This window comes from Tachysurus fulvidraco, chromosome 18, assembly GCF_022655615.1.
Source record: "Tachysurus fulvidraco isolate hzauxx_2018 chromosome 18, HZAU_PFXX_2.0, whole genome shotgun sequence".
In the NCBI taxonomy this organism is placed as follows: Eukaryota; Metazoa; Chordata; class Actinopteri; order Siluriformes; family Bagridae; genus Tachysurus; species Tachysurus fulvidraco.
In genome coordinates this window covers 5,932,746-5,960,349 of record NC_062535.1, presented here as the reverse complement: position 1 = coordinate 5,960,349, position 27,604 = coordinate 5,932,746, and the positions used below count along the sequence as shown (strand labels likewise).

Genomic DNA, 27,604 nt, shown 5'->3' with positions numbered 1-27,604 from the left:
TCATACCGTATTTTTTTTATTTTATATCATGGAGTGAGTGGACAAAAAGATATGCTGTTAGCCATTACATCACATCTGCATAGATGCAAAAATAATTGGCCTTCCCCCCTACTGGCAAAGTCACTACAGTCAATGGGGATCCAAGTTTAAACTAAAGCTGGAAAAATGCAGTTGAGGCAATCGATGGGACAACACGATTGTGAACTCAATTTAAGTGGAACAGTTCCTACAAGGGAAATATTTTAACATCTAATGTATCCTCCAGTTTCACTGATGAGCACAAGGACTTTTCTATAAAGAAGGAAGCCTTTTTTGTGGGAGAAGTGAATACGACACCCATTAGGGATGGGAGAGGGCATCTTAGCCCTACAATCAAGTAATACTACAGTTTATTACTCAATGGGTGAGTGGGAGATTTGGGGTTGGAAATCAAGACCTCTCTCTCTCTCTGGTGGACCATGAAGACTTAATTTATGCAGTGTTGAGCAGATCCTGAATGGCCTTCTGGTGTGTCTCATTAAGCGTCGATACACACTGTGTCCAAAGTCCTCCAGAAACCTGAAGAAACAAACAATATTTAGACACTAAGGTTGATGCTTCAGTCAGCAGTCATAGTCAGTCAAGTTCATAATGGCAACAGGAATGGAGAAAAGGTTATCGCTCACTTGTACTTGACGAATGACATTTGACAGTCTCTTGCTGCATTGATCTTCAGTTTTAATAGATTCATTAGCAACCCCTTCAGCAATTATGAGGAATATCTTGGGAAGGTTTGCATTGTCAGGTCCAAGAACAGTAGGATTGTTACTTTAAAAAAAAAAAGATAGAGAATTGATTTGGATTGGTCAAACATTACATACAACTCATCTACAGGACCATAATGTTTGACTCACCTTTCAATAAGATCACACAGATAATTAAATGTGTGAACAGCCTCTTCTTTATCTTCATTGAGTGGTAGCCATGAAATCCAATGAGGAAGGATCTCGTCGACGTTGACGCATTCTGGACGATACTTCATGACCTTGCCAACAGCAGAAATGCAGTTTTCTGTAGCATTGACATTTTCCTTTGCTCTGGAATCTGCAGCCTGGATCACTCCAATCAGTAGAGGAATAGCTTCTGAGGAGACATTAGGAGAAAATTAAATTGTTTGCTATTATATATCACCAATTCCTTTAAGCAAGTTTAAATTATTCAAGGAAATTATATTTTGCTTGCATCTTATAAGTACAACAATAAAAAAAAGTGGATTCAGAAAGTATTTAGAGTTTTAATAAGGTTATTGCATTACAAATTTAACTTAACATTTTTTGGCTGTTAATCTATACCCATTATGCAATAATGACAAAGCAAAAAGACATTTTGCAAATGTATTATAGGGGTATAAATGTGAATTGGCTTGGGTTGTAATGAGGAGACAGGAGGCAGGCTTGGGACAACTCAGCAGGCTCTATTTTCTTTCACTACTATTATTTTATTCTACTGGACACAAGAATATTCAGTTCTGTGCTGCTTAGCTCTCTCTCCCTCAAGACTCCTGTCTGTCCTAGTTTTATCCTTGCTGCCAAAAAAACACCACCGGTGTAGCTCCTTTCCACTCCCTTTCCCCTTTTCTCTATTCACAGTATGGACAAAAGGACGCGAGGTGGACGACACTCCTGAGTTCACATGTTTCAGTCACACAGAAACATAAAATGAAGCACACAGTCATAGAATGTTCAAAAGGTAACATTGGCAGTAGAATGGGTTTGTACTGAAGAGCTCAGTGAAAGTGTGTGGGGAATAAAACCTAGTCCGTATGGTTTGATCCCACAGAAGTGCTACTGTAGCATTAACTTTCAGTACTTTACGCTTGCTCCGTATAAAAAGTGTCAAACGGCCTCAGAAGACAGTGCATCCCAGCTGGCTGAGTGCCCATGTTGACCCCCGGCCACCACTGAAAAACTACAGTGGGTACTTGAAACACCCAACTGGACCATAGAGCAATGGATGAAGGTAATGTCTACTGAATCAAGTTCTTTTACATCATGCGCACAGCTTGACTTGTCATCACTTTTCTGGGGAAGAGATGGCACCAGGACACACTATGGGAAGAAGGCAAACTGGGAGAGGCAACGTGATCGTTGGACAAAGTTCTTCTCAAAATACTTGGGTCCTGGATATTACTTTGACACATACCACCTACCTAAACATTGTTGCAGATCAAGTACAGCCCATCATTATAATAAAAACAAAACGCTCCCTGACACTGCAAAAACTGTTCAAGAATGGTGCTGACTTGGCCACCAAATTCCATGGATGCCAATCCAGTTGATTAATTTATATTTAGCATATAGTACAGTATACATCCTGAACTATGTGACAACTGGTGCTTTTACATTATGAGGCTTGAAGCGTGTCTGAATGGGCATTTAGGTTACTTAGCTGTCTGCCTAGTAAGTCACTTATCCTATAAAACATTTGATAGCAAACTGGTAATCTGTTCTTGCAATAACATGTATAGAAAGCAGTAATAACATCTGAAAAGTAGAATATTTTGCCATTAAATTCTGGCACATACTTGGTTTAATCAGTGACTTTAAATGATGTCAGTATTCTCACTCATGAATATAGCATTATAATAAAAGACCTGTTTTGGCAAAGGCTGTTTTGTGGAGTTCTAACAAACTTGCCTGTGCAGAAGGGTCTGTAGTTCTCTCCTCCGAACTGGGCCATGACTCCAATCCCATAAGCAGCTGCCTGCCGTACCTCTGGGCTGGTGTCACAGAGGGCTTGTATCATAGGTCGCAAGAAGTACTCTGCATACTTGAATGAAGAAGGACTGCAGTGCTCGATCACATCATCAAAAATGCACAGCCCCCACTGTCTGTCAGCCCAGGGCCTATGTGGGCACTACAAGAGAGCAGGCAAAGGATTTGGCTTTGGTCAATAATGTAATAGCCATTCACAGAGTCAACTGTAAGCAATGCATTTAAGAAGAATACATAAACCTTAATTTAAGGACATTCAAATATAATTCTCGCAACTCTGGACATTTAATGTTTCCTGTTTTAAGACAATTGGGATATCTAAATTTATTAAAAGGTTATAATTATATATAATATTTTATAGAAAAGAATGAAGATCTCTATAAATTTTTTTAATATTTAATTTTGAAAAAGTTCATTTCTACCAGACATTGGTGTTGCCTCACTATTTTTTATATAGCTCCTATCCAGCAAAAGGTATCTACGTAAATGCTGCTACTCTAGGATTCACAGCTGGAAAGAATTTTTGAATAAAAACAACCCTATAATGTGCTCATAATTATGGTCAAAATTAAATTTTTGTCTGACCAGAAAACATTCCACCAAAACAGAACCTTTAATACTTCACAATACAGTAATGGCAAGACATAAGCAAATAAAAGCTGAAATTCCGATCTGTTGTCTGGTTTGTCAAAAGCCACTACTCATTTAAGCTTTTCATGGATTGTGGTGCATGTGCATATTTACATTTTCAAAATAAATCAAATAATCAAAGAGCATACTCACTATAAGATTGACTATAAGCTGTAAAAGCTGCTCAAACCAAGGAAGCACTTTCTCTTTATAACTGCAGAACACAGCATGCAAAATGTCTGACACCTTGGTCAGAATGTACACATCATTCTCATCCTGGAGGAGGAAGAAATTATGCTATTAATTATATGAAGGTGGAATAGCTTCAGCACATTAGAATGAATGTCATTTCAAGATTTAAAGAGTGAATAAAAGCACACTTACCTCATCTTGTAATGTTTCTTCAACTTGCTCATCATAATCCTCATCTTGTCTTTTGGCTGTACAAAAAAGGAAAACAGAACTTACCATTTGCTGTTGACTAAACGATTAAGAATGAAGAAGCTTTTAATCAGACATCACCTTGTCTGAGCTCTTGGTTTTTAAAGTGCTCTTCCAGTTTGCTTTTGAGAATTCCTCCCATCTCCTCAAAGTGCTCATTGTTTAAACAGCCATCTCCCATTAACTCAATGCACTGAATGCAGGAGAGAGACGGGGGGAAAAAAAAAAAAAAATAAAAAAATCAGTAAGCATTTGGATCTCCATAAGAAATGTGTAAACCCCATCTGATTTCTCCCTCATGTTGATGAACTGTATAGGGTTAAAAAAAATATATTAAAGACCAAAGTGAAATGAAGTACCTTAGCGAAAGAGTGCATGATTTCTGACAGCACATCTGAATCTGGCTCAGTGCCAATGGCTTTGATGAGAGCATCACACATAAAATGCCACATCTGAGTGAGGTACTCGGGACCCCTCACACGAGCACATTCCAACAACAAAGGCATGGACTCAGCTGCAGCTACTCGCACACATGGAAAGTAGGTCAAGGATTATAATAGCTGAAGTATTTATTACAAACACTAACACTATAAATGAACCTTACAAGTACGAAGAATAAATTAGAAAACAAAGGATATCATCATGGAAGTAGAATTTAAGCAAAGGAACCATCAGCTTGACAACTTGTTCCGTGTACTCCACAAAACCTTCCTTTAGCTCCTTTGCGTAGCAGACCTGGAAGCAGGGACAAATGTGCATATGGAGTTCATCCACACTGGGACCATCTTCAACTCAACATTTTGTTATAGGAACAAATATTTCAAGCTCACTCCATCAAAGTAGAATGATTCTAAATCCATTAATAATTTTTTAAAACGTGATTAAAGTGATTGTGAGAATGGTGCACATTTGTGCATTTTACACTTGTGTTTGTAATTCATGCATAGATTAACTGTATTAAATCTTTCACATAGTTAGGTAAGTAACATGCAGCTATGCTCACTGACTAGATCTGATTAATTTACTATACATCCATCATGAATTTCCATATAACAACGACTGATTGTAGTCCATCTGCTTGGTATTCATTGTGTTTGCTGTTGTTCTCTTCCCTGTCCATAAATGCGTCACCTTCTGGCTCTCCCTTTTAGTTATGCGGTCATAGCTAGTCTTGCCAGAGTCTCTGTCTGCACTTTACACAATGCATATTGTCCATCGTACATTTATATCTTTAACAGAAATGCTGTGACCAGTACACAACACAAACAGGCCAGTGTCACTTTTGTATTAGGTGGATGGATCATTCTTAGCACACATCACATCTATATTTACAATAAATAAATTACACAGCATGGGACGCAGTTACTTTCAAAGTGTCCACTGTGTGTACATACAAATTAATGTGTGTTCCACAAGTAACTTCCATTTGTAGCATAAAACATACAGGCAGGTCAGAGATAAAGACAAAGATGTAAATAATTAAGATCACTACAGGAAATACAAGTATGTTGATCTAGAAATCAAAATTAAGCAATGGACAGCATGCCTTCAGTTAGTACCAACTAATATGAAATTGGGGAGCAAGGAATGCGGGGAAAAAGAAACACTCCCACATACATACAACATTCATAGTGGGGGTCACAAATGATGATTCAAACATACCAGCATCTGACACGCTGTAGCTTTTTCTTCTAATCCAGCAGTCTTAATGCCAAAGCTCTGTTGGTCTCCAAGATTGACAAACTCCCAACCATCATCTTCAGACATGTTCTCCATGTCCTGGGCTGAGAGGGTAAAACAGATAAAGAGGAAATAGGTTACCAGTGGTCCCATGCCAGTTCTCAGGTACCAGCCAATTCTTTCATTATACAAGTCAATGCATTTACATTTACAGCATATAGCAGACACTCTTATCCAGAGCGATTACATTTTATCTCGTTTTTATACTACTGAGCAATCAAGGGTTAAGGGCCTTGCTCAGGGCAGCTTTGTGGACAAAGGAATCAAACTCACAACCTTCCGATTGGTAGCCCAGCACCTTAACCACTAGGCTACCACGTCCCTTTTGCCTGAAAGAAAGAAAGGAATCCCTCCCACAGAGTGCACAGTAAGTTTAAAAAAAAAAAAAAAAAGTAATTCTAGAGCAAAGTAAAAGTTAACTCCACATTTTTAGATGATCCGCTCAACCAGGGCTAGGAAATACTACTCTTTTGATGGATATGAGAACTTGTACTAACAGCCTGATGTTAAATTGGGGGCTCTTACATCATGGCTGGAAGGTCTGGTAGTAAAATTTATTTTGAGTACATGTATGGTTGCAAAATTCTGGGAATTTTCATGGCTGGAAACTTTCCATGGGAATTAACAGGAATTAATGAGATCAACAGGGAAGTTACAAAATTGCAGTTTAGCTCATAACAAGGAACTTAAAATGTTCTTCAATGACTTCAATGTCTACCCTGAACATTCATCAATCCCATGTACAAAGCACTTCACCCCCTAATGAACTGTGCCTTCCTCTACAACACAGATCATTCATTGAACCCTGCACTCAAAATGTAAAGTGTATATATATATATATATATATATATATATATATATATATATATATATATATATATATATATGAGTATTTACACATTACATGATTGTATTTAAAACTATTGTGCAACAAAATGATACCATTGTAAATACAAATACACTGAGCAGGCTTTTAGATGAGCTAATAAACAAAACTGCCTAAAAAGACTATCCCCCAAAATCAACCCCCGTTACTCCCCCTACCCCTTCCAGGCTCAGACTACCACAGAAATACTGTATTGATTCCAAAAGGTTTGTGTTTTTGGTTTTTTTTAATTGTTTGCATATATTTACTTTGGTAAATATACTTTATGGTATTAAAGTTTATTTAGCAAATACCAAAATGTGTTTATACAGTATCGAGCCAGCCAGTAAATCAAATAAACTAAATGTAAACTAGCACTATTTCATTGACAATTTATGAGACTAGCTCAAGCTGTTCTGCTCTTTCTTCTATCTTTCTGCCAGACAGTTTTCTGTTATTTTACAGAAGTAAAGTACTGGTCAAAAGCTTGGACGCATTACTATTTTTAATGTATTTAAAAGAAGTTTCTTATGATCATCAAGCCGGCATTGGATCAAAAATACAGGAGAAACACTGAAATATTACAATGGCTCTGATTTAATCTACTTTAAAATATAATGCATTTCATGTCATTACTTCAGTGTCACATGATCCTTCAGAAATCATTCTAATATGCTGATTTCTTAGCAGTTTTAGAGCCGCGATCAATTTAATAACCTGTTAATTTTTTGCTTAACATAGTAATATTGTGAAATTACATTTCAAAATTTAACGTTTTTCTTTCTTTCTTTCTTTTGTTCAAATACATCAGGCTTAAATGAGCATAATATACTTCTTTCAAAGACAAATTATAATTGTCCAAACGTTTGACTGAATTATTGTATGAACAAGATTATAGTTTGTTTTAGCATGTTAATTGAGAAGTATTTATTCATCTAGACTATTTTTTTATTCATCTAGACTATAAAATGTTTTTTTTTATTCCAATATACTTCAACTGTATATTTCAATGTATACATCTGTGCATTGTATACGTTGTATATGGGTGGGGGGGTGGGGTTGTTTTACAATTTCAGTTTTAGCCAATTGTTAAAATCCATTTCCACTGTTTAGGATGTAAACACGGTTCTCAGATAATTGCACATTGTGCAAAGCATGCATGCAATCCTTCTGAACTCAATGTGATCCACTGTGCAGCTTTTACAGTCAAGTGTCCACAAACCTCTGGCCATATATGGCCACATTTTCTGCTGCTACCTACTGTGGCACAAGAGGCAGCACTCAATGAGCATTGGAATGAAATGTCTTAATACACCCGAGAGAAGCAAAATGAGCCTCTCTAGTACACAGTACTCCTATAATCTTTTTTTTTTTTTTTTTAGTATTTTATTTCATAATGCATAAGTATTATGAATACAAAAAAAATACATCTGTCTTTATGGATTACTGTGTACATTGTAATGGATAAAAATAGGTACATTTAATCAATAAAAAAAAAAATCTGTAAAAACACAGCAAGAGCACAAAAGGTTGCAAAGTATTGTGACTTACTATCCAAAAGAGCTACTTCTGGCTTGATGGAAGCAGTTTTCATAAGCGGTCCCATAACCACAGGAAGGTACTGCTGGAATTCTTTACCCAGAATCTTACACATCCTGGCCCATGCTGAGATCATGTAGGAGATCTGCAGATGAACAAGCAGCATAAATCAGCATGAAGAGATGTTATAGACAAAATATTAAAGGAAATTTTAAAAAACAAGAAGATAATTAAAGTCTGTTGCAAACGTTCCACATTTTGGGCTTCAAAAGGGTGCAAGGACTGCTAAATCATATAAACCTTGAACAAACCAGTAAGTGAAGTGACATATGGCTAAGTATGGTGACCCATTCATTCTCTGATTTAACCCATCCAAAGTGCACACACACACAGCAGTGAACACGCACATCGTGAACACACACACGGAGCAGTGGGCAGCCATTTTTATGCTGCGGCGCCCGGGGAGCAGTTGGGGGGTTGGGCTCAAGGGCACCTCAGTCGTGGCCGGCCCGAGACTTGAACCCACAACCTTAGGATTACGAGTCAGGCTCTCCAACCATTAGGCCACGACTTGCCCCACTACACACTCAATTTAGTTGAATATTGATTATATACAAGTTATACACAAGCCTCTCTGCTCCAGGGGCACTAGATCATCACTGACCCTGCACAACATCCTAACAAGCTTGAATATCCAAATAAATATTTCTCACCTGTACTTTACAAAAGAGTGAAATAATTTTCAGTTGTCTGATTCCAACTTTCGGGCTACAGTTTGTGGAGGGCCCACATGCATTATGTGGATCATATAGGCATCATAACATTCAAACCCAGCTTACTACAAATTACCTAGCAACATTTACCTGTGGATCATCATCCTCCAGGTCATTAAAGTCAGTCTGTGTCTTGAGAAGCAACTGCATCACTGCTGAGGCATCAGGAATGAACTAAATGAGAAGATAAAGACGTCATTCATAAATATTTGCTTTTAAAAAGAACTGTTTTTGCACATGATACTTCAGGTAAATTCCTTAGTTACTCAGTGTTCTGCTGCTGACAGTGAATCAAAAGCTTAAGAAAAGTTTCACAGAAGACAGTATTAGGGTACAAGAGATGTGTGCACCTCATACTAACCTTCTCCTTGCCCACAGCAAGACCAATTAGACTGATGCACTCGATGGTTTTGCCTCTTAGCAGACGAAGCTCCTTCTGTACAGCATTCTCTACGATGTGTTTAAGGGAGGGCATGAAAAGATCATAGTAAGGAACAAACCTCTCCTCTGCCGTGTCAGCCACAGATGCAATGGAGGTCACCACTTGTTCCAGCACCAGCTTGGTACCTTTCTGTATGAGCTGAAGATATCAGAAACCAGAAAAAAAAAATCTTTACTAAATCTGATACTGAATGTCAGTACTAGTTTAGACTGAAAAGAGAGTGAAACCGGCCATTTTAAAAACAAAAACCCAGTCCTGTGACAGGAGTCCAAAATTGGCCATGCCCTTCGGGTGGGAGAGAAGGTATATTCCCTACTCTCCATCAACCACAGCAACACAAGCAAATAGTGGGCATCTGTCAGTTCATGTATGGGGAAGTCTTTCGCCTGGGCATTTTATACCACCCGTGTTCATACAGATGAGGCTGCTTGGCTTCACATATCAGAGGATGCATGTGAACCATCTTCCCAAACTGGTAGCTTTGGTATGATGGGGGATTTAACTAGTAGGTGGGATATTGGAGACAAAAATTAGGTAGAATATCTGAACATGGCAACTGTTACTGTCACCATGGCTAGCTTATGAGGATAATATTAGCAGCACACTTGTCACTGTTCTTAATAAGCAAGATAAAATGTGGTAAATTATGTAGCTGGATAGATTAGTTAATTGTGATAAGAGTAACATGTCAGGTACCAGAGCAAAAGCACAAATAAATTGTCACAAATGAAGCGACTTCCTTTAACAGACCTCCTGGAGTTTGGCCACCATGATGACATGGAGGTGCTGAACTAGATTATCCAGGTAGGGAATAAGGAGAGCTTTGGGGCAGTCCTCAGTGAAGTTAATTAGAGCTGCTGCAGCATGAGCCTGAACACGAGGGTTCGACTGGTCCTCCATAGTCTGGAGAAGGGCAGAGATGACCTATAACAAAGTGAGCATGCTCAGAACATTTGATCTGGTAGGACAGTTCATATTAAGGAATCACAAAAATTATTCATTAATTAAAAAAAGCAATGTACCGTATTTTCCACACTATAAGGTGCACCCAAGAGCCTTATTTTCTCAAAAATCGTCCGTGCACCTAATAATCCGGTGCGTCTCGTGTGCACCGAGTTCCAAAAATCTCTAAAAATGTTGTGCGACTTTGGTAAACGCTCCGCTCGATTGACTGTAGGACCATTTCCCGCTGACACATGGACGTAATACATACACTACGTACGCTGGCAGCAATAAACCAATCAGAGAACATTACGTAGATACGTACAGTACGTACGCTTAACCTCCTAGGTATAACTACGGGTATGTTGCAAAACATTTGTTTCTTCCTAACCATTATGCGCTCCACACTCCAGTCCAGTAGGTGGCGGTAAATGCACCTCAAGTTGGTTTGCCACCCGCCAATAAAAATCAGATGACAACATTTGTTTGTCTAAGGACCCCTGAAAATGGCAACAGTGAAGAGACATGCTTACGAGGCACAATTCAAACTACAGGCTATCAGTTACGCGGTTGTAAATGGGAATAGAATGGGAGGAATTCAACATCAATGCATCTATGGTTCGGAAGTGGAGGAAGCAAGAAAATGTACTGCGCCAAATTAAGAAAACACAGTAGATGAGGATTGATGGATTTGTGGGAGAAGATTGATTTAAAAAAATTGTGTGTGTGTTGTTAAATAGTAGAATAAAGTTCAACTAATCTCACTGTTTTGCTTCTGTTACTTTTTTTTTTGTAGACCGTATGTTTTAGCATGAGCCTTATTATTCGGTGCGCCTTATGTATGGGTTAAGTACAGAAATAGACTCCGTAATTGAGACTGCGCCTTATAATCCGGTGCGCCTTATGGTGCGGAAAATACTGTATAATAAATATTTAAAACAACTGCACTGTATTTATATTAGCAACGATCAGAAAAACTTAAAATCTGGCTTGTATATTATTAGGCAATAAACAATAAAAACAGGCTAAAACAAATTACTTTGAGAAATAGCTTGGCTGTTAAGATAATTCTCAAAGTAATTAGGTCTGTTCTTGTATGATGTGTTGCTTTATTATCATTCAACTAAACTGTACTCACTGTCTTGATGCTATAATGGGATCAAACTACCTCAGCCGTACACACATTTTGGGCAAGTTTAGCTACTATTAGAACAATAAGTTACTACATAATGAGTTCAGAAAACCTGAGTTACGAAAAAACAAAAACAAAACAATACCTTGTCATGGAATTTCTTTTGGAAGGTAGGAGCAAAATCTGTGGCCATTTGACCAATGGCATTACAAGCTGCATATCGAACTCTGGGATGCTGAAAGAAAGAAGACACACAGCAATTAAAGTAGAAGAGATAGCAAATAGAATCATTAACAAAGCACACCAATAGAGAGTGATGAAACTAATGTTCATGAATATCATCTAAAGATAACTCGGGTGTTCTTTGTAACCAAGTTGATAAGTACTCACAGGATCTTGACAGAAGAGCAGAACAAAACTGACAATTTCATTCAGAATTGATTCCATCTGCTGATGACAGCCTTCACCAATAGCAGAAAGAGCCATAAGCCCAGCATGTCTGTACCTCCAGTCCGCTGGACCATGAATAAAACAAGGATTAAGGTTAAGCATCATCTACTATAAGCTTTCTGACAATTATAGCAGATGTATTTTTAATCAGATTAATAAAATTGATGGTAAAAAATCTTAAGTGTGTCTGCACTTACGGTTCTGTAGCATCTGCATAATGTGTTGTTTAATCATGGGCAGCACAATTTTGCCTCCAAGGCCGCAGGCAATTCTGTCTAGGGCACTTTCACCTGCCACAGCATTACTGAGAGGGAAAAAAAAAAAAAGTATAAATAAAAGCCCAATAAAGCCAAAGTAGTCTAATAAAATAAAAAAATAAAAACACTAAAAACTAGGTAGAGTAAAACTATTTTAGTATGCTATATGAACATTGCTTTAGAACACAACCTAAGAATTCTTATAATTATTATAATAAGAAGTTTCTAAATATTAGTTTATGTTTATTCACCTCTAGGGAAAAAACCTTATTCAATATAAACAGTTGTATTTAAAATAAAGCAGGCTGTCTAACATGTTCTTTTAAGGTTTGCCCTCCTAAATGCTGACTTCTGTGTCTGGCATTACTGATATACAGAATAGAAAGTTAAACAGGAATCAGCAGCTATGCTGTAGTTCAGAGCTACAGGACACTACATGTTTTAGTCAGTCACAATATCATCGTCTCCCTAATAAAGATAATCACTATAGCAATTCACTATTTAAAGAGACATTCATGCCAGGGGAGAACATAAGTATTTTTATTAATAAATCTTCTTATGATTGTTGTCTTTGCATATCCTGGTTATGTGCAACAACAAAAAAAGAAAAACAGCAAATGGGAAATTTAATATTGATTTTCGGTGTGATAAGATTCAGACAATTCTTAGTCCAAGTCTGAGGATAATTATAGAAGTCAAGCTTAATTCACACAGGAAAAGGAATCACTGCAGAAATCACAGATGGAGTTGATTTAAGTCATGACTGAAGTCATGATGAGCTCGAAGTTCAAATCTTAAGAGTATTTGAGAAATTAATTTAAATATCAAAAAAAAAGAAAAAAAGGGAAACCACAAAGTTGTCAGTGTACAATCTAAATAAATGAATGTCAACTGTACAAATATTTTTGATAATACTTATATCTTAATATTTTACTCTTGATTAAAGTTAGTAAAATAATGTATAAAAACATGTAATCAGTCAAATTTGTGTTTAAACACACAGAATATCCATTTGTTTTACTAAATCACTTCTCGCACCACACAAAGTTTGACTTGAGTACTTCTTAAACACTATTTAGATTTGTGACCACCAGTTTAAGCTTCACTTCTAAAACTCAAATTTGGGCTTTCTATCTAATATCTATTTATTTTCTTTAAACTGTAAGGACATTCTCACCGTCTTTTCTCTTCCAGAGTATTTATTAATATACGTTATTCTCAGTGACTGGGATATAAAAACACATGAATCAACATGCTTGAGTTATAATTTACTGATATGGCCACATTTGTATAGCAAACGTGTTAACACAAGTATTGGTTTTTACAGCATACTTATGAATAAGAGAGACACAAATTTCCTAAATATTTCAAAAGTCCCAACATAAAAGCTACAGCCCCTGCAAACTGTTTTTACCTGTCAAAATCATCATCTTCTAATTCATCGGCCATGGCCCACTCCTCATCCTCCTCCAAGTCCACCATCATAGACAACATCTGTGGGACTGGAGGGGGGGAAGCAACATAGCAAGTCTTTTTAATCCCTTACCCATTAGAAATACATTACTTACATAATCTTTCATAATTATTTTTGCTGTACTGACCTCTATGAATTATGAATATATAGACACGGGTATATTTGCATGCAAACAATAAGACGATACAAAGAAACTAAATTTAAAAATAAACTTTAAAACACAGAAATACTGTGGAATGTTTTAATGAGAGCCCGGCGTCTGCAGAGATTTACTAAAGCTAGGTGATATCATGGTCATAAGTTTTCCCTCCCATCATATTAATATTACAACATTTTGTCCATTACCACTCTGAGCCACAATGGCGGTGTGTTTCCTCAACATGGCAGCAGCGGTTTCAGAGAGTGTTACAATAACTTCAAGTGCCAGCTGCCGCTGCATGTTTGTTAAACTTGTGTCTGCACACAGCTAAAGGCACACAAAAAACATTTTTAAAAACATGTCCATCATCTACTTAAAACATTAAATAAACCAGGCATTTTCATAATTCCCAAGCTCAGTTTAGATCATAAAATCCTGCCATTTTAAGAGCATTTACAAACTGAATGCCAGAAATAATTTTTTATTTATTTAAATAAAATAAGACTTACAAAATCGCACATGCCAATATTTTATTTACAATAGAACAAAGATAAATGTTTAATTTTTTTATTTTTTTATTTATTATTCTTATTTTATTTTTATTTTTTTTTATTTTTTTTATTTTTTTTTGGGGGGGGGGGGGGGTGTTGTTGTTCCAGGAATAAACCTCGGCCTTTAAGGCTGAAGACCTTTATTGGATGCCCGTGGTCTTCAGGCCCTCTGATGACACTTATTGGCATGATTGTGTCAATGACATTACTACATGGTCCTATGAACACAATCCACCATGCCATCTACAGATGCCAACTAAAGCTCTATGATGTAAAAAGAAAGCCGTAAATGACTAATGGTCCAGAAGCGCCACTGTGTCCTGTAAGCCGAGGCTCATTTAAAATAGACTGTTTCAAAGTAAAGAAGTGTTCTATGGTCAGACGAGTCAAAATTTAATATTCCTGTTGGAAATCCGTGTCCTCTGGGCTTAAGAGGAGGGAGACCTTCCAGCATGTTATTGTGCATACAGTATGGGCAGGTTGCATGTTTTGGAATTCAGTATGAATGCACTATAAAACCTGTAGCAGGCATCAAATTTCAAATGATTTGATTCAATTCTTGGATAAGTGTTCTGTAAAATGTCTCCCTTTAAACATTAAGTTTTAAAGTCTTGTTGAGAATTTTTTAATTTTAAATAAAATGAAATCTACATTTCTGGAATTCGGGTTGTAGTAGACATTTGATAGCCAATTTAGATGAACATTTTCTGCATAAGCTGTTGGAGAATAAAATTAAGGGAAACTCTAAGACACAAAGCTGGTGGTGTTAAAACTAAGCACAGAATGTTTCTCCAGTCGGGCTTTGGAGGTCACAGAGGTAAGCAACATCCAAGCATTAAACTGAAGATATTACTATTTGCCTGTGAAATACAACCTCGATGAACAGCACCGATGAGCAGCCTCAAGGAACCACCAGGCACAAAAAAAAAAATCCAACTAGAGGAAGATTTCTTTATATAGCTATAGACAACAAACACCATAAGGAATAACTGATCAAAACAAAGACTTAACATGTATACCTTCAGACAAAGTTGTAAAGTCGCCTCCAAGTTTGGTCTCAGGTATTTAGGGGCGGTGTCAGCAATTTCTACTAATGACTTCAGCACGGCATCATCGCCTTGGTAACAGGATTCATTGACTGCCTGGATTACAGCATGGAATCATTAAAGGCTCTTTATCTATTAAAAAACTTCTAATGAAGTCACAGAACTATACTATCACACCTGTAACACCAGATGTTATGTTGATGCTATGACAAGTTTAACACACAAAAAAAAAGGCCATGACAGGCACCAACTTTATGCTCACTGAATTCATTTGAAGCATGCAGTGACTGCTCACCTGTAGGATTCCAGGCAGAAGATCAGAGAAATGTTTAAGGATCGGCATGTTGCTCTCATTGGAGAGAATGAAGGAGGCAGTTGCACGTGCTGCAAGCATACGTATCTAAAAGACCAGATTAAAACCAGGTGTATTGCACACAACTATAGATCAACATAATATCAAGATTATTACTGCAGCCATTAAAGAAAGAAGAAAAACCACTGAGTAAATGAGAAGAGCTCAAAAATAAATAAAAAGATCGAAATAAAGAAAGAAAAACGTAAAGAAACGAAAAAAGCTTCAGACATCCCATTTACTCTGATTTATACATCAAAAACTGATCAGAATGGTCATTATGTGCACAAATTGATGTCAGTTTAATAAGTCCTCATTGTGAAATCGTGTTTTTTATACCTGTGAGTTTTCCTGATCTTGCATGCATTGCACCAACATGCGTTTTATAACTTCCATATAATGTTGCTGCTGGTTGCCAAATATACCTGGGAAATTCCTGTGCAAAAAGGTAGAATAAACCACTTATTCTTTCAAGTAAGCAATTTAATAACCTATTGATCAATGTTCTAGCTAAATGGTGAAAACATCTCACCAAAATATGTGTAGCGCAGCCTCTCGTAGATTAACACTCTGGGAGTTCACAGAGTCAAACAGAAATTTGAGAATTTCTGGCCATTGGTTGTTTCCATCATCATCTTAAAAAACAAGAGACAGTCAGCATGCTACAAAACAAACATGACAAAATTAAATAGAATGTGGTCCAACTAACCAAGAAGATTGCGGGACAGCTCAGCAGCTACATCACAAATCTTCTTTCGGATACTAGAGGATCCGTCCACCTGGATGCTGGCAAGCAGCTCTGTCTTAACGGCAGTCTGAAGGTCTATTGGCAGATTTGGGTAAACTTCTTCAAAGGATGAGGACAACAAACGCCGTAGCAGGACAGCTGCCATCTGCCTAACCTGTATGTGAATCAATCATAAAGAGAAACATTTTCTAATAACATCACTATTAATCATTAATTAATTGGGATTATACCTGTCTAAAGAGAAGTTATTCTACAAAAAAAAATTATTAAGAAGCCAGAAACAATAAACAGATCAAATCTTTCTTTTTAATCAGGTTGTTGTTTTTTTTTAAAAAACATTAGATCCATTAGGTTATAGAAAACTTTGGTTAACATTGATGCAATGTGAATAATCAAAGAAAAAATAAAGCACAAATAGTACAATAATATTTTTGCCCAACAAAAAACTGAAAATACTTTTGATGGCCCTCTGTGTAATAAATGATGCAGCCTGAACAAGTTACTCTACAAGCAAATAGCTGCCTTTAATACACAAAGCAGATCACAATTCTCATTCATGTACGTGTATTTTTCTTGGTGTTTGTTGTCTGATGTGTGTTTAATGGATCATGATTTGAACAATCATCCATATACACAAATATAACCCCTACAACCCCTTGAACAGTAATCATTAAATCAGTTGTACTTTACATTAAACCGACAGTAGAAATTCTGCATTAAATAGATTGAAACATGATATAGTAATGACAATTTATAAAAATTAATGCTGCAATCCACATTTTCGAGTTCAAGCACCCAGACACAAGAGTCAGTTGTGAAAACTCGTGTCTGTTTTCACCCGCAGACAGCTGTGGACTTCACTGACTAAAGGAAAACGGGTCAAGATGAACAGGCAGCAAGGTTGGTCTGCTATTCCGTACTATGGTCATGACTGCTACTGCTGAATAGCCTCACGTCATGGTATCCAAATCGGTCTCAGTGTGCAAAGTCGATGCTTTGATACCAGTCTCACTTTCTCTTTGGCAGCTTTGCAGTAAATTTTTCAGCAAACCATTTGGAATATCAACTTTAAAAAACCTTTGTCCAGGTTGGTCTGAAGAGGATTTGTGACAAAATCCATGATGGTGGAGAGGAAGTACACTTTTGACAAAATTTGAAGTATCAGTAAAAATGGCACCAAGTTGTGTATCAGTTTGCAAAGTCATTATGAGCTGCCCCACAATCTTCTTGGTTAGTTGGACCACATTCTATTGGCACGTTTGTTTTACCATGATGATTTAAGACTCTTATTCTTTTTGCAAAGTCATCATGGATTTGGTCATCCTCTACAGACCAACCTGGAAGTTTTCTAAAAGTTGATATTCCAAGTGGTTTGCTGAAAAATTTACTGCAAAGCTGCCAAACAAAGTGAGCCTGTATCTAAGCAATTACTTTGTTTGGAACATCATGGAAAATTTTTACTGGTCAGAATTACAATAGCTTTAAATTTGCTCGACCAAGGGAATTTATGAATACCTGGATTTTACCTGGAATTATTTATAGTGCCAAAATTAGGTGAAAAGATATTGCTGGGTAAAACAAGCAGTTTCAGTGAGGCCCAGTTTGTTATTGGGGCACAATGATTTTCCGGATGGATTTAGAACTAGAAATTAGGTTTTTAGAAATTAGCAGGGTGGTAGGTCATGTTCACAATTTTTTTTTACATCCTGCTAATGCACACTGAAACCTCCTATAGTTATATGATTGTCATTACTATGCTCCCCAACAGTAGACTGATAGTAACCAGAATGAAGATGTATTTACTAATGAAGTCGAAGCACTTCTGTAAATAACTTTACATTTATGGCATTTGGCAACTGCCATTTTCCAAATTCTGTTATTGAACTGAACCATTCTGTTACATTCAGGACATCATGCATCCAACATGCATGCAAAAAAGTATATAAACAAATCTCCTTATATAAACTTGTTAAAAATGTAAAAAACATGTTTTAGAAACAAAATGTATAATTCAACAATAAAAACGCCTGGTACACGCAGACTTGACCGTATATTAGAGTATAAAGCCCTGACCTTCGAGCCTGGGTCTCAATTTATTATTTTGAAGATTGATAAAGCACTTGAAACATGACACAATCAATGCCCCACATAACAGCTTGAAGTAAAACGTTTATTTAGTATTACCATCAAATAAACACACACAGCACACACTTGGTCCAAGAGATTTTACCTACCTCCTCAGCAGCAGATGCATCACGAATGGCCTGCAGCAAGAAACTTATTTTTGTTGATCCAGGAATGGTGTCATACGTTTCCTACAATTAAAAGAACATTTTCAAAATTGAAATTAACAAATGTAAGCACATTAGAATGCAGCAAACACAAAACAATACAAAATGTACAGCAAAAATCATGAAATACTGGGGACAATCCTTAGGAAAATGCACCATTATACGGAAAATGTTATATAAACAAGTTTTCCCTGCTAAATTAAATTTACACCTCTATTCAATGCCACAACTATATATGTTATCCAGAGTCAAGAGAGAAAAACTGGGTGGAAGGTGGAGAGATGGCACACAGAGAAACTAGCAGTTAGTGGAGGTCTATGAGCATATGTAGCTGTACAGCACTTTCCTCAGAGCTGTATACATTTCAGGCTGGGCACCAGAGCCTCAAGGCACATGTTTAGAAAACATTCTAGAGATTAATGCTGCACACAAAAACCTCATTTCATAAATGCTATGAAAAGTAATTCAGTTTTGGCAGAGCTTTCCCCATAAAATTTGTGGGTTGTCATCAGTGTTGGTGTGTTTACAGCTGACTGTGCTGTCATTAGCTAGTTTTAGATGGGGCCAGGCAGAAAGCATCATTATTTCCCCAGGCATAGACTTTTAGAAGATGCGACAAAACACAAATAAACAAGCATTTTAAATGTTAATGTTGTTCATTTGTCACCATAAACAGGAACTTAATTGAACTATGAAAGATCTATGAAAGTATAATAAAATCCTTTCCTATCCTTTTCACGAGAAACATACCAGCATAATCAGAATTGAAAAAGTAATAGATAGTAGTGTACTATAAGATTTTCTCCAAATGTTGGGACAGAAGTATGGAATTTAAAGAGAGACTCCCAGATTACTGCTTATACATGAAAGAACAAGTTGAAAGTTAGGGCAACGAGCCAGTGATGGTATCGTCCTAATACTGAATGAATTTTAATGTTTTCTAAGTTATAAGTAAGTTAAATAAGCTTTATAAGTTTATTACCACCCATGGGTGTAGATTTAGTTCAAACATAAAGGAGCTGAAGTGTAAAAGGCTATTATCCTAATATTTTTATAAATAAACTAGTTAAAAACAGCTTTGTTACATCTGTAACATTATTTAAGTTGTCTCCACTTATCCATCTTCCTATCTGCCCATCCATACATCATTCAGTCTCATCTATCCTTTATCCACAAGTATTTATGACCAAATAATTGTTACATTAATACAAATTACACAGGACACAATAAGAATCCAGATGAAAATACACTAACACTTAGACATTGTTTATTGTGAGATTTGATCATGCCACGGTAGTGCAGACAAGGGAATATAAAACTCAGCTCTTCTCAGCAGAATTAGAAAAATTCTGATCAGAAGGTTGTGAGCACCACCAAGCTGAGCAAGGCCCTTTTCCCTCAACTGCTCAGCTGTATAAATGAGAAACAAGTTATTCTGGATAAGAGCACCTGACAAATACTGAACATATAAAGTTAAACTTCATCAGTACCTGTGGAAGCTAATTAAAAGCAATGGTAGCATAATGTAGCGAGTTGTGTGTGCATTAATCCCATCATGGCACCGGTGTTCAGAATAAAATGTAATGCACAAAGGCTGTTTTTTGCCAGCTTCTAGGGTTAAATGGCAATGAATTAGCGAACAAGCTACAATGTGTGTGTAATGTCAGTTCGATTACTCCATATTAACCCAACACCTCCTGACTGAATTATGCCCAGTAACCTGTTTATCTGAGGAGGGAGAACACTGAGGATGAGAGAGTCCATCACAGAGCTCAGGAGAACATCAGGAGGTCCCACAGTACAGAAGACACTTCACAAGTTCTAGAACACTTACTATTTGAGAAGACACTATTTGTGGCTAAATGTTTGAACAACCAACAGAAAAGACAAGCAAATAACTGAGCAGATAAATGAAAGGTAAAAGGATGCATTGGTCATTTGTTTATACACAATCCGCTTTATTTAAACGATTCCCTTTACTGGGGTGATGTCGCGTTAAGAAAAACTCATTTAAACTTTTACTTGGAAGAAAAGAAAAGTTTAGCTAATTTGGGGAAAGTTGGATTCCAACGTCGACTGATGAGCACTGAAATATGGGACAATATGTACGCAAGGTATAAAAGACACTTTAGTCCGGTTTTAGATGTTTAATAGACCGAACTGTGAGTGTAATAAAAGCTGGATGTCTGCGTTAGACCTGAAGTTTTCTGTTTCACACAGAGATATAAAGGACCAAAGGCTCACAAAGCGTTCATTCAGTGTTACTAATGTACACCGGGGACACGTTTAGGGGCCCCTACACACTGTTCAAGTCACAATTTTGTAACTACACGGACACAATTCTGTGTTAGCTAACGTGCTAACATGCTAACCAACAAGTCCATCACAATAGAGAACAATTACCTTCTGGGTAACTGGTTATAAGCCACACGGTGTTGAGGAGCTACTTGTTAATTGTTCTAACATTTCACACTGTATATTATATTATAGTGTAAATGTCTTAAAGCGTCAAACCTATAGCACTGAGACCTTTATTAGAAAGATAAAGTGTTTTAATACATGAAGCTCGGATTTGGGGTGAAGTTATTAAACTGCCTGGTGAATAAGAAGCAGATCATGATGAGTGGATCTGGATGTCCAGAGATTTACCCGCTTTAGCTTAGCGGACATCCCGAAAACTTGCCCCGTCACACGTGGACTGAGCCGCACTGAGGAATAAAGCTCATCGCAATCCGACTACACGTACAAACGTCTACAGTATTCATCAACACACACACACAGGTTTAGAAAGCGCTTCATACCTCGGATTGCTTCCTGACGTTATTGTCAGGGCTCATAAGGTTCCCCAGTAAGAGGTAAAATTGCTGCTGCTCCGCCATTGCAGTAGGATCCAGAAAGAAACCAGCTGATGAAGGAGGAGCCAAAATAAACCCGGTTTCTGTCATGTTTTACCGCCTTATCGGGGTTTCCTTCCGGGTGACAGGAAGTTATGTCGTCAGATATACCGTTTTTAAATTATCAAAAATTCCTCAAGAAAATGTTAATGATGTCCATCTATGAATGTGTGTACGAATAATAGGAAAGATCCTTTTAGCAAGCTAGGAAAAGGCTTCAAAATTAATATCTCACACACACACACACACACACACACACACACACACACACACACACACACACACACACACACACACACACACACACACACACACACATAAATGAACAAATAATATCTCTTACAGAAATTAACTCTCATGCTAATGTTAGCCACATAGTTCAATGCGCTGCAGCTTAGAACACTGCTGTAAACATTTATGCAGTTTTCTAATCATATTACAGCACTGAATACATACAGGTCAATATGTTAATGTTCACATAATGGAGGAAAAGTCCTCTATAGCTTTGGCATTATTGGCGCTGGCAAAGTTAGATTTTCTGGCCTGATAATTGGAAATTAAAACAGATATGTTAAACATTCTTTGTACAGGTTGATAGATGTAAATTAAAACCCAATATCGAGTAGAACATTTTACCAAACCACTGAAAATGTGTCAAGCTAGTTCCCAAAGCAGTGTGACTAATCCCACCTACTCCCTCAGTTAATAATTAAGGGAACCATATTGTTTAAGTGTATTTGTTCTTATTATTCTCCCATAACAATTGTGCAGTCCAAAGCATAAGGAGATCAACACAACTAACCTAATGGTGGTGCTACAGTGCAACATCATTAGCTTTTTTTTTTATCATTTTACTTAGTAAAATTTCTATGCAGCTATTGTAGATGTGGCTTTTTAATCCTCCAGATAGCATGTGGTTGCCTAGTGGTTAAGGTGTTGGGCTACCAATCGGAAGGTTGTGAGTTCGTGGTTGTGATGTCCACCAAACTGCCACTGCTGGGCCCCTGAGCAAGGCCCTTAACCCTCAATTGCTCAGTTGTATAAAAATTAGATAAAATGTAAGTTATTCTGGATAAGGGCATTTGCTAAATTCTGTAAATGTAATGTAAGACGGTGAGTGTGTGAACAAAGCATCTCACATTGACATGTTTTACACATGCAAGCAAAGTCATGTGTTAAGGATAAAGACAGGCAACTCTGCTTCATGTGATAATTATGAAGCTCATTTGAAGCTGAATATGGCAACAAAAAGAGATGCACCCTTTCAATCACAATTCCAACTTTTTGACCGGTAAGCCAGTGCAAAGAATATTTCTGGTCTTTAATCACTTACAGTACAAATATGTTACTGACATAATCAAATGTTCAAATGTTGTAGTAGTTCCAATCCTAAATTCTAAACCTGGAATTGTAAACAGCCACACCCCATGTATGACTTACAGCTATGTTTAAATAGGCAATAACATTCACAGTGACTTAGTCATCTAATTACATTGCTGATTGTTTTAGCTTACAAATAAAATGTAATATAATAATAATGCAATGAATTCAATGCAACTCTGCTGCAGCCAAGTAACTTCTTCATGGCAATAGTTGATTTCATACAACAAAAATTGGGAAATTACAGACAGTTTAATGCTGAATTTAAATGTGCAGTCATTAAGGACTGTGAACAAAAAGATTCTGTTTTGAAAAGCAAGCAATCCTCTTGAAGTTCAATAATATAAGGGTAAAACATCAGCACTTGACTGAATCTCTGTATTTAACCAATAAAACTACAAGCTCCTGAGGATGCATAAAGAGTTGACTGATCTTTTGGTTGATAAGTCTTGGTACTGTACATAAACTAAAAGATGTAATTGAGTCACTTGAACAGGATGGGGGAAAAAAGACTTAAAGACATCCAAAAGTGTTCAGTTTACAAGACCAGAGGTGAAATCTGGAAGATAATGAATTCACAGGCATGTTTGAAATTAGGTTTATAAAGAACTGAACAACTAAGAGTGGAAAGAAGGAAAGACTAGATAGTAAGCAACTTACTTTATTGCACTGGGGAGCAATTGTAATACGGTGAATGATGAGCAAAATCAGCAGTGATATTTTCAATCTCACTGTGAAAGAGTGACGTGGTTGAGCATGTTTTTGTGAATTGAGGTCACATGGTTTTCACTATTTTTTATTATACAGGCAAAAATCTTTTACAGCACAAGGCGTTAAGAAAAATTGGGAGGAGGGACCTTCATCCATATTACTAATAATGATTTTCTGGGTTTTGTATATTTTATTGCTATTTTTTTTGCCATCCTATTGTAATATCCATTGTTTTGTCATTTATTTTAATGCTGTGAAGTATTTTGGTTAAACTTGGTTATTGTAAGGTGCGAATAAATTAATAATTAATTGACTGATTGGATTAAAAAATTAAATTCAATATATTTTGGACCTGAGACATAACGTAAGTCACCTAACCTAGGAGCATTCCCCTGGGGCACTCTAGAGCAATTTGCATCAGGCCAAAGAATGACAGTCCCATGACAGGGATAATCACCTACAGAAATTTCACAGGGAAATAAAGTTTAAATAAAACTTGTTTTATTACCCACATCAAGATCCAAATCGAGGAATGCTTCTGTAAAGCTGCTTTGAGACAATGTCAATTGTTAAAAGCACTTTACAAATAAATTGAATTGAATTGAGTTCTTCCTGTACCACTGCTTGAAGAAAAGTGTCTTCTCAAAACTGACATTAAGTTTGGGAGTTGATTTTCAATCCATCTTCAACCAGAAAAGATCTAATTAACTCATATATAAAGATCCCCCCCTTGTGACTCACTTAAACTGGTTCTTTGTGCTCCACTCAGCTGGTCCATTTACTGTAGGGTCACTTTCATGTCACTATCTGCATTATCTTACAGATTGCATCCCGGCTTTCCTTACTTTAGCCATGTCAGTGATCGTGTACTTCTGAACACTTCTGGAATGATGCAGTTCTATCAGATGGTGGAAGTTTGGATTGCCATGTGGTCATGCCTAAATTGTTTTTAATCTGCAGTGTTCTGCATCTGGCACAGGTATTTCTATTTTTGAATAGAATCTTCTGGAGGCAGAAAAGCCACCTAATAATTCTGCACATTTTATGTAGGATTTTCCATTTTTAATCCACACCCTTCCCATTAAACACTTTACCTAAAAATAATTATACCTAGTTAGCCTTCAAGTTTATTTGGTTAAGAGTTGGATAATAAGCATACAAATTATGATGAGGTATTATTTGAATTAAAATTGTCATGATTCTCAGTAGTTTTTTCTACAGAGTGCTAAACTAGTAAAAGGACAAGCAGATAATGTAAAAGTACAGTGTATGTTTTTATGAAATGACAGCGTAAACATTGGCAGGCCTGATACTGCCTTTTTAATTATTTATTTTTGCTATTTATTTTCTCACCCCTCTCCTGCACCTCAGGTGCAATACCTTTGGGCTTCACACAGTCGGACTTTATACATTTGCCTTAGTGAGGGATTTGCCTTATGGCAAATCAAGTCAAGAATCTTTTATTGACATTTTAACAGCATATCAGAATCAGAATCAGAATCAGCTGTATTGCCAGGCATGTTTACACATACGAGGAATTTGTTTTAGTGACATAATCTCCCACAGTGTAACAGGATGTCATATGCAGTATAGAAGAAATTGTATGTACACATTTACAGGTGTGAAATGTGCAGTTTAAAGAAACATATGAAATATACATATGCAAATAAGTATACAATATATACAATTTGTATGTACACATGTGCAATTGTGAAATGTGCAGTTGAAGTAAACAGTACAGACAATATGTATGTATGTATGTACAGAGTGCAAGTATGAAATGTGCAACTGAGGTATACACAGTGCAAATATTATGTGTTGTGTGTTCCATTGTGTTAATTGTTCATCAGGTGGATTGCTTGAGGGAAGAAACTGTTCCTATGTCTGGTCGTTCTGGAGCTCAGGGCTCTGTAGCGCTGACCAGATGGCAACAGTTCAAAGAGGAAGTGTGCTGGATGTGAGGGGTCCAGAGTGATTTTCTTTGCTCTTTTGCTCACTCTGGAGGAGTACAGGTCTTGGAGAGTGGGGAGAGTTGTGCCAATGATTCGCTCAATGTGTGCAACCTAATGCAACAGTGCAAGACAAAATATAGCGCAAACTGTCAATACAAGATAATACACGAAATAGTGCTGACCAGTGTGCATACTGTTTATTATATAAAGTACATTGTGAAACTTCCTCAGCCTTCCTAGAAAGTAGGAGGCACTGCTGGGCTTGTTTACTAATGGAACTGGTGTTCTGAACTCAACAATAATCTCTTTAGCTTAATCAACATTTAGATACAGGCTGGTGGCTCTACATCAGGCAGTTAGATGTTGCACATCCTCTCTGTATACTGACCCATCATTCTTACTAATGAGACCCACCATGGTTGTGTCATCAGCAAACTTGATGTGGTTCGAACTGTGCATTGCTACATTGTTCTGCTCCTCAAACAGAGCATCATCCAGTGCATCTGGTAGGGAGGTGAATTGATTGAGCACTGATTTGAGATTTGCAGGACTGAAATCTCTGGAGTGAAACTTGTATATTATATTCATTCATTACACACAGACTGATATATTTCAAATGTTTATTTCTTTTAATTTTGATGATTATAACTGACAACTAAGGAAAATCCCAAATTCAGTATCTCAGAAAATTAGAATATTACTTAAGACCAATACAAAGACAGGATTTTTAGAAATTTGGTCATGGTCCTTAAACCAGGTACTGGTAGCTTTGGCACTATTTGCAGGTGCCAAGTCCTGTTGGAAAAATGAAATCTGCATCTCAGTTGGTCAGCAGCAGAAAGCATAATGTATGCAGAAACAACTATTATTGGAAAATCAAGTCTTTTTTAGTAGGACTGTGTACATCTGTGCAAAGAAATGTCTTGTGCGTAGTTTATTTATTTTTTAACTACTTTGTGTTTGAAACTGTAAAGTTGAATGATTCTAATTCTATTAAACAAAGGAAAAGGGGAACAGAGGTTGTTCTTCTTTGGACCACTTGTAGTGGTACTAACCATTGCATACCAGAAACAAGACCTGCTGTTTTGAATATTTGTCAAAGTCACTTGATCCTTACACTTGTTCATTTTTACTGTTTTTCAGCACATACATTTTGAGAACTGTTTACTTGCTGTCAAATATATCCAAACCCTTGACAGGTGCCACTGTAATGAGATATTCAGTGTTCTCCATTGCACCTGACATTAAGCTAAATGTTGTGGCTGATGGTTGTATTTCTAATAGAAATGCGTGCACTGGCATGCAAGCTCAGGGGCACAACCATCTTGTCAGGATCCAGCCAGGACTTTTGGCCATGTGCTTTTGTTTATGTTCTGTGTCACGTGTCTCCCCGCTTCTGCAAACCTGTTTTTGATGTTTTAATTGTCTTGTGTATTTAACCATGCCACGTTGCCTATGGCGGCGTGGAATCCTCATCCTTTGTCGTCTTGTGTTACGTCTGTGTTCCTGTTTTGTGTTTTTTAGTTATTAAACCAGTTTATTTTAGCTATCCTGCATTTGGGCCTGTTTTTATCCCTACATCGCTGATACATCTATATTGCTGTGATGTTATAAGAAGCTAATCTATTTTGAGCTACTCCAGAAACTAGGCAAATGATTATTTTCCCACAGGTTTGAACATGTCATTTGACTAATTTATCTTTAAAAGTTCAAATTTTAATTTCTAATAATGTTATAAAATATAAAAAAGTGTAGTTTTTTTTAAGTGGGCATTACAAACAGGGTCTTACACAGACCTAAGTAGTTTTATACTAGCTATGCACAAATAAAATGATGTTCAGTGCAAATGGAACCAAATGGGCTAATCTTAAAAATTAATAAAATACATACTCAGATTCTTTATTTGTGATATGTGTGACTTTATTGGATCTGCAAATTCAATTATTATTTTACAATTTTGAATGTGCTTTTTATGGCCATGCTATTCAGGTTTCAGTCTTGAAATCAAAATAATCTGATTATAATGAACATATTCTCACAGGTTAGATCAATAAAATGCAGGAACAGTTTGAAAATTCCTCAACTAAAGTAAAGGGAAAATA

The 27,604-nt window shown here is 36.8% G+C and overlaps 1 protein-coding gene, 1 long non-coding RNA gene and 1 other non-coding gene across 3 annotated transcripts; 1 reads left to right on the top strand and 2 right to left on the bottom strand.

Annotated features, from left to right (window-relative positions):
• kpnb3 (karyopherin (importin) beta 3) lies at positions 1-21,525 on the bottom strand. The gene is made up of 26 exons (XM_027156316.2): positions 21,367-21,525; positions 18,509-18,589; positions 16,236-16,428; positions 16,059-16,161; positions 15,866-15,962; positions 15,470-15,574; positions 15,148-15,270; positions 13,784-13,904; positions 13,379-13,466; positions 11,905-12,011; positions 11,648-11,772; positions 11,403-11,492; positions 9,934-10,107; positions 9,103-9,321; positions 8,832-8,915; positions 7,981-8,113; positions 5,487-5,608; positions 4,463-4,559; positions 4,184-4,356; positions 3,906-4,017; positions 3,768-3,823; positions 3,537-3,659; positions 2,676-2,895; positions 894-1,122; positions 666-807; positions 1-558 (listed from the first exon to the last, which is right to left on the bottom strand). The coding sequence occupies exons 1-26, from the start codon at positions 21,508-21,510 to the stop codon at positions 472-474; spliced, it is 3,348 nt and encodes a 1,115-aa protein (XP_027012117.1). The 5' UTR covers positions 21,511-21,525; the 3' UTR covers positions 1-471.
• LOC113649070 lies at positions 14,910-15,046 on the bottom strand. The gene has a single exon (XR_003442058.1). It is a non-coding gene; the product is annotated as a small nucleolar RNA SNORA84 (small nucleolar RNA).
• LOC113648855 lies at positions 18,678-25,462 on the top strand. Its single transcript, XR_003442028.2, has 3 exons — positions 18,678-20,482; positions 24,374-24,529; positions 25,401-25,462. It is a non-coding gene; the product is annotated as an uncharacterized LOC113648855 (long non-coding RNA).
• Positions 25,463-27,604: the final 2,142 nt, after the last annotated feature.

What these genes read in the sequence shown, in the direction of transcription:
- kpnb3 (XM_027156316.2), bottom strand. Translation starts at nt 21,510, where the DNA reads ATGACAGAAACCGGGTTTATTTTGGCTCCTCCTTCATCAGCTGGTTTC. An exon ending in GCTGTCCCGCAATCTTCTTG is followed by an intron (nt 16,162 to 16,235) that starts GTTAGTTGGACC and finishes TTGTTTTTTAAG; the next exon opens with ATGATGATGGAAACAACCAA. An exon ending in GCTGCGCTACACATATTTTG is followed by an intron (nt 15,963 to 16,058) that starts GTGAGATGTTTT and finishes CTTTTTGCACAG; the next exon opens with GAATTTCCCAGGTATATTTG.